At 42.5% G+C, this 16,127-nt stretch overlaps 1 protein-coding gene across 2 annotated transcripts in view; it reads left to right on the top strand.

The window, feature by feature from the left end:
- The first annotated feature begins 675 nt into the window (after positions 1-675).
- HTR7 (5-hydroxytryptamine receptor 7) overlaps positions 676-16,127 on the top strand; it is a 118,224-nt gene continuing 102,772 nt past the window's right edge. Inside the window, exon 1 of one of the 2 annotated variants that reach the window (XM_055353834.2) lies at positions 676-1,617. In XM_055353834.2, the coding sequence (XP_055209809.1) occupies positions 1,079-1,617 (539 nt within the window). In that variant the 5' untranslated portion in view covers positions 676-1,078. The remainder of the gene's footprint in view (positions 1,618-16,127) is intronic. The other variant, XM_019035246.4, reaches the window with a different exon arrangement.

Here is a 16,127-nt window from a genome sequence, read left to right as displayed (position 1 = left end):
CAATCAGGGTCTATTTTCAGAGCGGAGAGGACTGTTTCTAGACATCCAGGAAGGATTAGTCCAAATGGGTGTAACCCCCTTGGAGGCCTTGTCCCCAGAGCATCCTCATCTCCTGGGTGCCAGGGGCTTAAGGAATCCCCCTCACTCCTTTTTTTCTTTCTTCCTCTTCTCGGAGCTCCCACCCTCACCCCATTCGGCTGCTTCTTTTCCATCTTCGCTTCTTCCCATAAGCGGTCAAAATAGAAAACGGAAGTACCTATTTGTTGCTTAGTGTAGTGCTCAGAGAGGTTTTTTTGGTTGTTGTTTAATTAAGAAAAATAAAATCCCCCTCTAGGTTCTTCATTTCGCAATGAGCCCAAACATCCGCTGGCTCATTAGGCCTCTTAACAAAAGAAAAATGCCCCCACTGAACTGTGGCTGACTACTGTGCGGAGGCTGGGGTCGGCTGGAGGGGTTCTGAGTATCTATCACGCGGCAAGGACAGCTTCCCGGGCGAGGGGACCCGTGATCCCGGGAGGCGCGTGCAGCGCCGCCCCCTCACAGTAGGGAGGCGCGGGAGAGGCGGCCATGCCTGCCCAGTCCGGGTATCCCGTCCCAGGAGCGCGAGGGAGCGGGCAGCGGCCGGAGGCGGCGGCGGCGGCGGGGACGCGGCGCGGCTGCCGCAGGGGAGCGGCGGCGGCGGCGGCGGCGGCGGGCGCGAGGGGCGGGGCGCACTCCGCAACTTCTGCCGCTGCCGCCCGGGCGCTCTCGGCGCAGCCGAGCTGCTGCTGCGAACTGTGGAGCTGCCAGCGGAGCCCAGCCCGAGCTCCCTCGACTCCGCGCGTCCCAGGCGTCCGTCGGGGGCCGAGGCGCCTCCCTCAGGGAGTCCCCTTGAGGCCGCGCTGCCGCGTTACCCGCAGCGGCCGGGGGTCCGGGGAGTGCGGGGCTCCGAGACAGAGCCAGGCGCCCCCCAGCGGTCGGCGCGGGCCCCATGGCTGGGCCGGGCGGAGCGGAACCGGTGAGGTGAAGCCCTGGGGCCGGCAGCCGGAGGCGCGTGGCCGGGGCGCCGGCTCCATGGGCAGCGGCACACGGCGGCGCGATGATGGACGTTAACAGCAGCGGCCGCTCGGACCTCTACGGGCACCTCCGCTCTTTCCTTCTGCCAGAAGTGGGGCGCGGACTGCCCGACTTGAGCCCCGACGGTGGCGCCGACCCGGTCGCGGGCTCCTGGGCGCCGCACCTGCTGAGCGAGGTGACAGCCAGCCCGGCGCCCACCTGGGACGCGCCCCCGGACAATGCCTCCGGCTGTGGGGAACAGATCAACTATGGCAGAGTCGAGAAAGTTGTGATCGGCTCCATCCTGACGCTCATCACGCTGCTGACGATCGCGGGCAACTGCCTGGTGGTGATCTCCGTGTGCTTCGTCAAGAAGCTCCGCCAGCCCTCCAACTACCTGATCGTGTCCCTGGCGCTGGCCGACCTCTCGGTGGCTGTGGCGGTCATGCCCTTCGTCAGCGTCACCGACCTCATCGGGGGCAAGTGGATCTTTGGCCACTTTTTCTGTAATGTCTTCATCGCCATGGACGTCATGTGCTGCACGGCCTCGATCATGACCCTGTGCGTGATCAGCATTGACAGGTAAGGGCCGGACCGCCCCGTCCCAGGCTCCGGCTGGGGACCGGCTGGCAGCTCAGCCCCGCGCTCGGCTTTCCTGGGAGGATCAAGCCAGACTTCAAGGCGGGATGAAGGGCTGCGCTTAAAACACCGCTCTCCCCCAATCCACCCTACACCAACCAAACTTCGGTTACGGCATAGCCTATGTACATCTTTAAAAGAAAAACCCGAAATGTTCTGGTTAACTGTAGTGACGAATTTAAGACCAAAGTTAAGAGTATTTTAAGCCTTAGCATTTCCACCAGGGGGTCCCTTGCCTTGGTTTTTGGAAGGAAGGGATTTGGTGCTCCCTGACTTGATCAAGCCTTGCTGTGAGCCTTAAAGAGTCATTAAAAAAAATAATAATAAGTCGGAGAAAAGCCACCTTGCTTCCCCCATTGTGGGAGCTACTCCCTAGGCCAGTAAAAGGACCTTGGATGGTTCTAGAATTGGGGTCTGCATGTCTTACACATTGCATCTTTATGATGGTCAGTTCGGAATCGCATTGTTGCTTGTGGAAGTCTGGTTTTAATGTTTGGTAATGCTGTCTGTATCTTGCGAGCTTACTGACTGGAGCCTTCCTCCAGGTCTGAATGGCTGGTTCTAGCCTTTCATCATAGCCCTTGGGAACCTTCTCTTGAGAACTCCCCCACTGGAGTAATTGAAACAGAGGCTGACCATCTGTCAGGGATGCTAGGGGAAAAATTCCTGCCTTGGGTGTCATATTGAACTAGGAGACCCACAGGGTTTCTTCAGGCTGTAAGGTTACAGGCTTTTGAAATGGAGCTAGTCTTTGACCCTTGAAATATTATGCAGTTGACAACTTGAAGTATGGTCTCAATCCTCTTTGGCCTAAAACAACTCTATTTCACTTGAAACTGAAATATGAGACCTTAATATTCACACTCAGAATTTTGCCGGTGTTTCAAGACTAGTATCCTGTTGTGTTTAATGATACAGAGAAATGGTTGCTTATTTTCTTAGTGGATCTATAGAACCTTTATATGTGTAGATCTTTCAGCCTAGGGGAAATAATTGATGCCTCCACACTTAAAATGACAGTGCCTCAAAGGATGGTTTAGCATGAAACTGAGATTTTCCTTTTTTTCTTCTTGAAAACACTGCTGTTTGTGGTTTGCTGGTACTTAAAATGTTCTGCTGTATATATTTTTTGCTTGACCAGGGTTTATAATTACTAAATAAAGGAAATAATAGAAAAGGGAATATTTTCAAGAAGAAAAACACATTGTAGCTCCATTTAGCTAACAATTTAGGTTATTTTTCTTTAAATTGATTCTACCATTTTATATATCATGGTAGAAGCTGCTGACAGCAAACAAGGAATTACTTAAGAGCAGAGCATGAACTGCATATGTGAGAATATTAGCACCAAATTTGGCAGCTGAAGTTCTGAATTACAGTAGTTAAGAATGACAAAACATATGTATTTACAGTCTGACTGTGGCAACTGGAATTAGGAGAGTGCACTCAATACACATAGTAAGTATATACATGAATTATAAGCACAGAAATCTGACTGCTCAGCCAACCAAAACAGAGCATCCTGCATGAATGGAGTCCTTTTAAATGGAACTTAGTGTAATAAAACAAATAACGGTTTATGCTGCAAGTACTGTATTTATAACCATTTTTTAAAATTTCACAGTTGATAAATGATACATAAATAGTACCTTGTGCTAATTTGTCTCCCAAGACAGCCAGTGTTTCTCTTCTTCTGGGCTACATTGAGGTTTGGCTGAGATCACCTTGTGATTCGTATACATGAGCTAAAGGCATTCTTCACTCAGCGTGCATGTGTGACTTAGCATCGGCAGGCATGTCCTGAATACTGAGAAGAGATTAATCCTTCTTGGCAAGAGCTTAAGATTTTGTTGTTAACTGTATTCTTACGATTGTCACAAATTGTGGTAACATAGGCATATAGATTCTCCTTTTACCTATGAGAATTGCCCCATTGGTGAATTCTGCTTAAAAATTATTTTAGAAGATCAGCATATCATTTCTTTAGAGAAAATGAAGAATTGATAAAATTGGAAGACACAGACTGATTTTCTTCCAAGAACACTGAGAACTAAAAATGAGAAAAAAGGAAAATATATTATTTCTGAAAAGCATGTTTTCTGCAATTCCGTTGTAGAATATGACAGATGATATTAAATGTGCTGTGAAAATATGTAAAAAAAAATATCTTCATTCCCTTGTTCATTCCCTCTTGAGTACCTAATATAGGTTACACTGTGCTTTGTGCAGCATAATCAGAGATTAATTACAATATTGTTGCTTTTGTGCTCATTACAGGCTTTTGTGTATTTGGAGAGTTTGGATATCTATTGGGCATTTAGCCTGTCTAAAATGGAACCTTTCATTTGTCTTAACCACTCCCCATCACACCGGGATGCTTTTCTAATGTAATGCCATACTGTTTTTCACAGGCTTCAGAGCTCCCATCCCCTGTCTTTTTCAGAAAATGACTTGTATTCATTGAAAAAGTAGCAGCCATCAGATGAGAACTTTTATCTTTCCCCCACCAAACAATCTGTCCTGCATATGTACCCTTCTTTTTACTTCTTTCCAGTTAAAAAGCAAAAAGACATTGTGAGCCAGCAAATACCAAACTACTTGGACTTTATATTCCATCTCCCCACCTTCTCAAGGACTTTGTTCCTTTATTGTTTCTTCATGGATGGTCTTTTTTGTTGTTGTTGTTTTGTTATTTTTTTGGGGGGAGTGAGGTGGGGGGGGACAGAATCTCACTCTGTTACCCAGGCTGGAGTGCAGTGGTGCCATCTCTGCTCACTGCACCCTCAGCCTCCTGGGTTCAGGTGATTCTCGTGCCTGAGCCCCTGCAAATACCTAGGATTACAGGTGCATGCCACCACACCTGGCTAATTTTTGAATTTTAGTAGACACGGGGTTTTGCCATGTTGGCAAACTCGTGACATCAACTGATCCGCCCACCTCGGCCTCCCAAAATGCTGGGATTACAGGCGTGAGCCACCAGGCCCAGCTTATTGATGGTCTTTCTTCAGCTTTTCCTTTCTACTGTGTCAAGTTTGGTTTTCTATCTTTTAAAACCCTTCTTTGGCCTCTGGCCTCACTTCTTCCTCCAGCCACTGCTCTGCTTCACAGTTAAGCTGCTCAAAAAATTGTATCCATAAGTTGTCTTTTCTTCCTTGCGCTTTAGATAGATGACTTTGATGCTCATCAGGTTTACTGCAATATTCTAATTGGCTTTCCTGGTTCCACTTCTGTCCAGCCCCGAGCTATTCCCTAAGAAGAAGCAAGAATGGTCTATTTAGAAACTTTTTAAAGTGAGATAATTTACATATAATGACATGCACAGATCTTAAATATTCAATTTGTATGTTGACAAATATATATACCTATGTGACCAATGTTCTAATCAAGATATAGAATATCTTGTCGTCCAAGAAAGTTCCCTTGTGCTAATTTAAGAATGATCTTTTAAAAACAGAAATCAAATTACCAGCCAGATGTGGTGACTGACAACTGTAATCCCAGCACTTTGGGAGGCTGAGGCTGGAGGATTGCTGGAGCCCTGGAGTTCAAGACCAGCCTGGGCAACACAGGGAGACTCCCATCTCTACGGAAAAAAAAAAAAAAAAGAAAAAAAAAAAAAGAAAAGAAACAGAAAAGCCAGGCGTGGTGGCAAATGCCTGTGTTCTCAATTACTTGGGAAGCTGAGGTGGGAGGATCACTTTGGCCTAGGAGTTTGAGGCTGCAGTGAGCCATGATTACACCACTGCACTCTAGCCTGGGCAATAGAGTGAGGCACTGTCTTAAAAAAAAAAAAAAGAAAAAAAAAAAGAAATCAAATTACTTTTTATGTATAGTTTTAAAACATGAAAAATAGTTTTACGTATCATTTAGGGAAGCTTGTAGAAAGAGTAAAAGTATAAAATAGTGCAAGGGAGTGGTTGACACCAAATTCAGGACAGTGGTTTATCTCTGGTGGGGTGGGTGGAGGTGTAATCAGTGGTATATATATCACCTATATTGGTAATGTTTTGTTTCTTAATCTCGGTGGTGGATATAGACTTATTATCCTTTGTATAACTTTTTGTATGACTGAAATATTTGTTAAAACTTTTTGAAATTCATATAGAAAAGTATATGTATGTGCACAATTCTAAGTATGAAGCTTGATGAATTTCCACATCCATGTAAACAACTATATTAAGAAATAGAACACTGGCAACCTCCCAGAGGTCCCCTCCTCTCCTTTTCTAGTTTCTATTGCTTGCAAAGAGAACCATTGTCCTGACATTAGCATCATGCATTGGGGTTTTGCTTGGCTAGAACTTCATATAAATGGAATTGTATAGTATGTACTCTTTTGAATCTGGCTTCTATTTCTCAACATAATGTCTGTGAGAGTCATCTGTAGTTTTTAGCCTATCAGTGGTTCATTCATTTTTATTGATAAGTAGTATTCCGTTGTATAAATATACAATAATTTGCTTATCCATTCACCGTAGATGGACATTTGAGTTTTTTTCTAGTTTCTGGCTATCTCTAATAGTGCTGCTCTGAACATTTACTTATGTGCAAGTCATGTGTGGATATATTTAAATTTATTTTGGGGAAATACAATCCTAGGTAATAAGATACTTTGGAACATTTTAATTTTATCTATCCCCTCACACCTTTTGTGTTATTATTGTCATTCATTTTAGGTCTACAGATTATTAAAACCCATTAGATATTATTTTTATTGTTGTAACAGTCCATATTCATTCTTCTTTGCTTACATGTTTATCTTTTCCATTGTTCTTTGTTTTGTTCTGCATTACTACATTTTCATCTGAGATCATTTTCTTCTGCCCAGTTAGATGCCTGTTAGCATTATTTTTTTTTAAATTAAAAACTATTTTTTTTTTTTTTTTTACTTCACATAAAGAGACAGAGTCTCGCTATGTTGCCCAGGCTGGTCTTGAACTCCCGGCCTCAAGTAATTCTCCCACCCTGGCCTCCCAAAGTGCTGAGATTACAGACATGAGCCATCATGCCCGGCCCAGCATTATTTTTTTACTGAATGTATTAGTCTGTTCTCATGCTGCTAATAAAGACATACCCAAGACTGGGTAATTTATAAAGGAAAGAGGTTTAATTAACTCACAGTTCCACATGGCTGGAGAGGCCTCACAATCATGGTGGAAGGTGAAGGGGAAGCAAGACATGTCTTTCATGGCAGCAGGCAAGAGCTTGTGCACGGGAACTCCCATTTATAAAACCATCAGATCTTGTGAGACTTATTCACTACCAGGAGAACGGTATGGGGGAAACCACCCCCATGATTCAGTTATCTCCACCTGGCTCTGCCCTTGACATGTGGGGATTATTACAATTCAAGGTGAGATTTGGTTGGGGACACAGCCAAACCATATTACTGAGGGTTTGCTAGTGACAAATCCTCTCAATTCTTACTTGTCTGAAAATGTCTTTGTTTCAGCTTCCTTCTTTTTCTTTTTTTTTTGAGACGGAGTCTCACTCTGTTGCCCAGGCTGGAGTGCAGTGGTGTGATCTCAGCTCACTGCAAGCTCCGCCTCCTGGACTCACAGTATTCTCCTGCCTTAGCCTCCAGAGTAGCTGGGAGTACAGGTGTCTGCCCATGCCCTGCTAATTTTTGTATTTTTAGTAGAGATGTGGTTTCACCTTGTTAGCCAGGATGGTCTTGATCTCCTGACCTCATGATCCGCCCGCCTTGGCCTCCCAAAGTGCTGGGATTGCAGGTGTGAGCCAACGCACCCAGCCTCAGCTTCATTTTTGAATGATACTTTCACTGAGTATGGAATTTTATATTTCTAGTTTTTTCCCCCAGAACTTTAAAACATTGTTGCATTGTCTTCTGACTGCCATCATTTCTGTTGAAAAATCAGCCATTAGCCAACATTATTATGACTCCATGGAGGGTAATGTGTCTTTTTTACCCTGACTTTTAGGGTTTTGTCTTTGTCTTTAATTTTTATCAGTTTTTCTGTGATGTCTCTAGGTCTGGATTTATTGATTTTTTTGTTGTTATTGTCGTTTATTTACTGTTAACCCTGTTTGGGGTTCCTAATGATTTTTAAAATTTGTGTATTGATATCTTTAATCAGTTTGCTGTTATCTCGTCAAACACGACTACTGTTCCATTCTTTACTTCTCTATGTCTTCAAACATATGTATTGTAGACCTTTTTACTCTGTCACACATATTTCTTACTCTTTTCTATATTTTCCATTTTATGTTTTACGTCTGTGCTTGAGTTTTGAAAAAATTTTGACCAGCCTTCCAATTTGTTAATTGTCTCTTCTACTATGTCTAATCTGTTGTTCAACCTTATCTATTGAGTTAATTTCCATAATAGTATTTTACAATTCTAGAAATTCCATTTAAGCTTTTTAAACTGATTCTGATTTTTTTGGTGAAATTCTCTACCTTTTCATCTAATTTCTTCATCTTGTTATATTTTTTAGTGTATTAATCATAGTTTGACTCTTTGTTTCCTGACTCCAATATCTGAGTCACTTGTGGTTTCTTTGTGTGATCTGTTTTTTTCTCTGGGTTTTTGGTCTGTGTCTTGGCATGCCTAGCAAATGTTGATTGTATATTCATCATATTGCATGAAAAATTGTAGATGCTGTAGATGATGTTATTTTGTTCCAGAGAAAATGCTAGGCAGGCATATTGGACAACTGATTATTTTAATCCAATTAGGGACTGAGCTGAACATAGGCTGTATTTTAGTTCTGTTAGAGCTCTGCCACTGGCAGATGCCTCTTTCTAGGATGTAGCCTTCTTAGGATTTCAGCCCAATGACTTCCACCCCTGGCTAGTTCAGAACTTTAAATGTTCTTTCCTCAAAACCGTGAGACTATCAAGCATGGCTTCTTAGCCTCCTGCCTTATGCAGTCTCAGAATTCAGCAAATGTTTTGAGGGAACTAACAGGTGCTGGGCTTAGGTTTTACTGGCATCTTTGCCTTTTAGGCCTCTGACTTTTGCCTCTCTATCTCCAAGAGACTGCCAAGTGCTCTTCTGGTGTTTTTGCCCCTTATTAGCAACTCTCTGCTGAGGCTCTTTACCTGGATCCTTAGCCCCTTACCCTTCACCCAATTTTGGCAAGTGCCCCAAGGGAAAGAGCAGCTGCACAATATTGGCTTGCCTCCCTGTGCTTCTGTCTTCTCTAGGATTTTGTTCCCTGAAGTCCTGGTTGTCTCAACAACTGCTTGATGCTTTCGGGCATCATAGCATGCAGGCGTGTGTGAGTGTGTATGTATTTGTGCTTTATCCAGCTTTTAAAGTGGCTTTCAGCAGAAGCATTGGTCTGAAGTATCAAACAACCCCATCATGGCTAGAAGTGGCTATGTGCCTGAAATATTTTAAATGTATGCTAATATAGAAATATAATTATGTAAATTTCCTGCTTAAAATTTTTAATTTTCTTTTCATTTCACTTGGAATAAAATTCACTCTTTAGCACATGTAGGAGGTCCTTGGTTTGTCCCTGCCTCACTCCTCAACATCTTGAACTGCATTCTGTCTTGTTCGCCACATTCCAGTCACATTGACCTTTCTCAGTTTCTCTATTGTACCAGATTCTTTCCTGCATCGGGTTTACTCCATGAAAACTTACCAACTAATATATTTGTGAAACTGATTTTACATCTGAAGTTCTGTTCTCTAATATGTGTTTTTTTTTAATTCTAAGTTGGAAAGTTTAAGTGTTTAACCCTCTAGATTGACAACAATTAAAATGTCAAAAAACTACCAAGTGTTGGGGAGGATATAGAGCAAAGGGAATTTACATACATTACTAGTGGGATTATAAATTGGTGAACTACACTGCACATAGTTTAGTGTTATCATGTAATGTTAAAAATACATACACCCTAAGACCCTGTTATTTTATCACCAGGTACATATCAGAAAGATGCTTGTCCACCAAAAGTCTTCTACAAGAATATTTATAGAATCCACAAACTTGAAACCTTAAAACTTGAAATAATACACCTGTGTGTCAGTAGTAGAATGAATAAATAAATTGTGGTATATTCATACAACAGAATGCTATTTAGGAGTGTTTATCAGACTTGAATGTGCATCAGAACTACCTGGAGAGCTTATTAAAACACAGATTGTTGGGCCTAACCCCAGACCTTACCAAATCAGAAACCTTACCCCAAGAGTTTCTGATTTCAAAAGTCTGGGGTTGGGCTAAGAATTTACAGTTCACATAAATTCCCAGGTGATTCTGATGCTTCTGGTCTTGGGATCTTACTTAGAGAAGTATTGCTATACAGCAATGAAAATGAACAAATTCTAACTACACACAGCAACCAAGTGAATCTCATGAAGTAATTTAAATGATTTTTTGTTATATAAATTTTGAAACATATTTTAAAGTCAAGTATACTATAATGAGTCTGATGTATCCATCATCCATCTTCAACAGTGATCAACTTATGGTCAATTTATTCAAAATATACTTTGCAACTCTTCCTTCATCCAATTATTTTAAATCAGATTTCAGATGTCATATCATTTCACTGACAAATATTTTATGGTTACAAATGTAAGGCTGAGCAGAAGCAGCAAAGTATAAAGTATATACATATGTGATTCCATTCAAATAAAAATTTTAAATAGATAAAAATATTTTTAGGGATGTACATACGTGGTAATATTATAAAGAAAAGGAAGGAAATATATATCATAAGAACAAAGAGGCCAGGCACAGTGGCTTACACCTATAATGCCAGCACTTTGGAAGGCTGAGGCGGGCAGATCACCTGAGGTCTGGAGTTCGAGACCAGCCTGACCAACATGGAGAAACCCCGTCTCTACTAAAAATACAAAATTAGCTGGGTATGGTGGCGCATGCCTGTAATCCCAGTTACTCGGGAGGCAGGAGAATCGCTTGAACCCGGGAGGCCGAGGTTGCGGTGAGCCAAGATCGCGCCATTGCACTCCAGCTTGGGCAACAAGAGCAAACCCTGCCAAAAAAAAAAAAAAAAAAAAGAACAAAGAGAGAGTGATTGCTTTTAGATGGGATGGAGAAAACTGAGATCAGAGCGGCATGCTTCTAAGGTGGTGTAGTGTTTTCTTTCTTGACTGGAGTGGTAATTACACAAGGGTTAACTTAATTATTGTTAAAGTGTCCATGTATATTTTAGGCACTTTCCTGTATATGTATTTTATTTTATAATGAAAGGGGCAAAAGTATGTATCTGATACATCTCTTGAGGTATATTTGGATTAAGTCAGATATATGATTAATCTGAGCAGATACAGTTATTGTTTTAATGCTGTCAGCAACCATTAGTTTTTAGCTTTGTGTATGAGGGCAGGGGCCACCTTTGGGTTGTTCATGGTTACAGGAACTCATCTGCCTTATTTGCAAGAGCTGTAATATTTAGCTCTGATTGGTGTCTGGCTGAAGCCTTGCTTCCTCGCCAGGTACAATGACTCATTCCCTCTGATGATCTGAGTTCTGCTTTTGGCTTTAATTCTGCTTCAATCAGCAGGGCAGGGTGCATTCTGGCTTCTCCAGACTCTTCACTTCAAAGGAAGTTATCCTTGCTCATCTCTAAAATTAATTTTCTGCTTGTAGATACATTTTAAGAATTGATGGAATCCTCTTCTGGCTTTGCTATGGGAAAGTGAGAAGGAGATGAAATGGGTCTTGTGCCCTGTTCTTTTGTGTAGTAACACTTAGCCACCAACTGCTTTTTTTTTTTTTCCTCTCATGTTAACTAACAGGAAGTAATGCTTCAGGGTAGAAATGATAATAGCTAATAGATGTTTAATGATTTATTGCTTACAGATCACTCCCAAATACAGAAATCTCCACTGATCCCCTCTACAACATTGTGAGGTGGGCATCAGTATCCCCACTTGATGTAGGAGGAACTTGAGGCTCAGAGGGTAGAAGTGACTTGACAAGGACATACAGTTTGTATGGATGGAACTTGTGTTCAAAGTTTGTTCAAATATTGTGTATTTATATCTATGTGTGTAAATATATCTAAGGAAAATAATAAAAGTGGAGACATGGAACATTCCAGTCAAAGGAGCAGCAGATGCCAGGAACACAGAGGCAGTGAATCAGTGTTTGAATGAACTCACAGAGAGGGAGCAGGAAGGCATTCTGAGTGAGGGAATAGCATAGGAGAAGCACAAGTCAATAACCCTTCACCCCTTGCAGTAGATACTGCTGGTTGCCTACCCTGATCTCCATCCTCCCCTTCCCCCTTTAGTTATGGGAATTCCTGCTTTGACCTGGGAATATGGCTGCCCAGAATAAAGGGTGCATTTCTTAGCCTCCCTTACAGCTAGATGTGGCCATGTTACTAAATTTGGGCTTGAGAGATGTTAGTAGAAGTATTATGTTTCAGCTTCCCAGAAACTGCCTTCAAGAAAATTGGTGTGTGCCGTCTTCCTCTTTTCTGTCCTTTCCTCCATCTTCTTGCCTGGAATATGAAGATGGTGGCTAGAGCTCTGGCCATCTTAGTCAAGATGGACAAAAATGGCCATGCTTGTTAAAGAGGAACAGTATGCTGGAAGGGTAGCCTGGATCGTGGAGGACTGTCAACTCCACAGAATTGCTGGAACCTTGACTTCTTACTAACTGATGAACTAATACCATTATGTTGTTTATCAGATGCAGCTGAACTTAATCTCAACTGCTAAACCTAGTACAAATTGGGCATCCCTGATCTGAAAGTCTGAAACCCAAAACGCTCCAAGATTAGAATCTTTGAGTACTGACATGGTGCCACAGGTAGAAAATTTCACACCTGACCTCATGTGATGGGCACATAAAATTATTTAGAATATTATATAAGATTACTGTCATATCATTTCACTGATAAATATTTTGATTTTTGGGTACAAGGTAAATATAGAACATAAATGAATTTTGTGTTTAGACTTAGGTCCCATCCTCAAGATATTTTATTATGTATATGCACATATTTCAAAATATAAAAAAGATTCTAAGCATTTTGGATCAGGGATACTCAACCTGTACACATTTCTTCTCCCTGTCACCCATCCTTCCCACAGATGTTCATATACACTTTTTTTTTCCACCTTGGCATATGATTCTATTTTGAGAACAGGCAAAAGAGAACAATGTGTCTGAAGTGCTGGTCAGCCACAGCATCTTGGGTGGCATTGGAACAGAGGGTGAGGTACCATGGAAACAAAATTCTTGGGCAGAAGATCACGGAGTGAAGGGTCTAGGGGGAAAGCTCATGGCTTCTGGGCACCAAGGGTGGCCATCCCATGCAGGCGGTGGTCTTCTTGGAGGCCAGCCATCATGTGCGATGCCAGGAAGTCTCCAGATGCAGGGCGGTGACACTGGGGCACCACCTACACTTTCTAAAACTTCATTGTGAGAGTGTCACTGGGTCATGCTTCTTTGAAAACCCTTCAGGGATAACACTACCATTTTATGAATGCATTTTGTGCTACTTAAGTTTCTAGACACTTGATACATGGTATCTCATCGAATCTTTACAATATCCTTGTGAGGGTGTTTTTCGAGTGTCTGTCGTTGAGTGACTCTGCTGGTCAAAGATGAACAAGACATATATGAACACTTTTAATGCCATTCTATAGGTGAGGAAGCTGAGGAAGCTCACATACATTGTATGTGACTGGAACATTGTCTGAATCCAAAGGTCATACGTATTTCACTACGTCATTGTAGCCATGCCTGCTATATGAGGAGGATATTGTTAGGATAGCATTCAAGGCTCTTTATCATTTGATTGCAGTCCCTTACAGCTTTATTCTGGCCAACTCTCCGAAGACACCCTCCTTTTCAACACTACATCAGAACAGAAATAGTGCTCTTACTTCCGTACCTTGTTCCTCGTCCAAGTTTCCCATCCCAAAAAGTGCCATCAGTTTGCACCCAGTTGATCTGCTAGACATTTGAGTATCGTTTTTGAAACTTTCCACTTCAGCTTTCCACTGTCACTTACTGATCACCAAGTCCTCCTGATTGTGCCTACACAGCCCCCTACCCCCAACAACTCAACTTCAGCCCCTATCATCTTTCAGTTGGGCACTCACAGTAGCCTCTTGGGGGTCTCTGGGTCTTCATCCTTGGCCCCTGTTAATGCAGGGTGCACAACCCTGGCTGCATGTTAGAATCACCTGGGCAACTTTATACCAATGCTTGGGGAGACCCCCTATAGATTCTTATTTAATTGATGCCAGATGGGCCTGGGTGTCACATCAGTATATTTGAAAATATCCTCCAGATGATCCCAATGTGCAGCCAGAGTGAGAACCCCTGAGCCAGACTGATTTTTTTTTTATTTTTTTTGAGACGGAGTCTCGTTCTGTCACCCAGGCTGGAGTGCAGTGGCGCAATCTCGGCTCACTGCAAGCTACGCTTCCCGGGTTCATGCCATTCTCCTGCCTCAGCCTCCCAAGTAGCTGGGACTACAGGCTCCCACCACCACGCCTGGCTAATTTTTTTTGTATTTTTAGTAGAGGCGGGGTTTCACCCTGTTAGCCAGGATGGTCTCCATCTCCTGACCTCATGATCCGCCTGCCTCTGCCTCCCAAATTGCTGGGATTCCAGGCATGAGCCACAGCACCCGGCCAGACTGATCTTTAAAACATAAAAATGTGATTATATCCATGGTTCCCAAACTCATCTGCATATCAGAGTCACCTAGGAATCCCCTCAAAATTCCAAAGTACTGGCCATACCAAGACTAATTAATTCATAATATCTGGAAGTGGGACTCATGCATCCATATTTTTTGAAGCTCCCTAGTCTAATGTGCAGATAGGTTTGGGCACTACTGGGTCATGCTGTTCTCCTGTTCAAACTATTCATTGGGTTCTCCTGGTCTTGGGATAAGATAGTAAATCTTTAACGTGACCTAAAATATTATATGATCTGGCCTCTGCCAGTCTCACTTAATCAGGGGTTGGCAAACACTTTTTTTCTGTAAAGGTATAGACAGTAAATATTTTAAGCTTGTGGACTGTAAGGTCTCTGTTGCAACTCCTCAACTCTGCCACTGTAGCATGAAAGCAGCCATAGATAATATGTAAATGTGTGGGTGTGGCTGTGTTCCAATAAAGCTTTATTTATGGATACAGAAAATTGAATTTGATATAATTTTAACATATCATAAAATAGCATTCTTCTCTTTGATTTTTTTCAACTACTTAAAAATACAAAGACCATTCTTAGCTGGGGGCCATACAAAAACAGACTGGGACCAGATTTGGTCTTAACTGGAGCTTGCCAGCTTCTGCTCCAGATTTGATTTGGTCCCATTTAATTCTTTCCCTCCTTTCCTTCTTTCCCCCTTTCTTTTCTCCCACCTTTCCTTCCTTTCTTCCTACCTACCACCAACTAACCAGTCATGTACCGTACTGCCTCTCCTCCCCGTATTTTGGCAATTCTGGTCTTCTTTCAGTTCCTTGACACTGGGTCTTCACACGTCTATTCATGTCTCCCCTGGAATACTCTTCTAGCTCTTTAGCTGGGTAATTTTTATCACTCTTCAGGCACGTCCTTGATTAGATATTACTAGGTCATGACACATTTCTAGAATCTCCTGACTATCTTAAACAGTCTTTTAACACCTTGCACTTTTTCTTCCTAATTCTCACCTCAATTTGTAATTAATGGTTTGTAAAATTAACTGTAATAAAGTCATGATTTATGGGATCATCTATACACTCTGCATAGCATGACCCAGGCTTATCTTGAAGACTGTATTGCCAGCCCGTTGGTATAGTACTTTGTACTTGATAGGTGTTCAGTTAATCTTTGTGGATTGACTGCGGAAGGAAGGGAGGGAGGGAAGGAAGAAGGAACAAAAGAAAAAAAAAGGAGGGAAGGAAGTAGGAAGGAAGGAAAAAAAGGAGGGAAGGAGGGAAGAAAGGGAAGAAAAAAGGGAATGGTGCCTCTGATTCTCAAATCCACACATCTGGCCTTGACTTCTTATTCTGCAGCTTCCTATAAGACATTCCTCTTGGTGGCAGTGGAGAAGTTTACTTGAGAAACCAAGTTAGGATCAGGAGATGTCTGGTGAAAACAGAAGCAGTGTAGAGGCAGTGGGACAGTCCCAAGGGATGGCCTCATGAGAACATAGTAGGCTGGTGAGTTACTTCCTGTTCTGCAGAACACCGACATCAGCAAAGCTGCCAGTGATGTGAAGGTCTTAGCAGCTTAGATCCAGGAGTTAGCTTTTTAGTATCATCAGTGCTGTGCTATGGAGCAGTGTGAGAACATAGGCCAAATTAAATGAAAATCTCAGGGTCCTTTTTTTTTTTTCCACTAAATAAACACATTTTTGATGAAGGCCACACATCCCAGAAAGAAAGCCATGGGTGTCAGCCATGAAGGCAATACCCAAGTAGAGGAGCATAGGAACTGGCAGTAGCAATCCCATTGTTGGGTGCCAAGGGCTATGCATGATTCATCTCATTT

This window comes from Gorilla gorilla, chromosome 8, assembly GCF_029281585.2.
Source record: "Gorilla gorilla gorilla isolate KB3781 chromosome 8, NHGRI_mGorGor1-v2.1_pri, whole genome shotgun sequence".
NCBI lineage: Eukaryota > Metazoa > Chordata > Mammalia > Primates > Hominidae > Gorilla > Gorilla gorilla.
The sequence above is the reverse complement of the archived record's forward strand: the minus strand, read 5'-3'. Positions and strand labels throughout refer to the sequence as shown.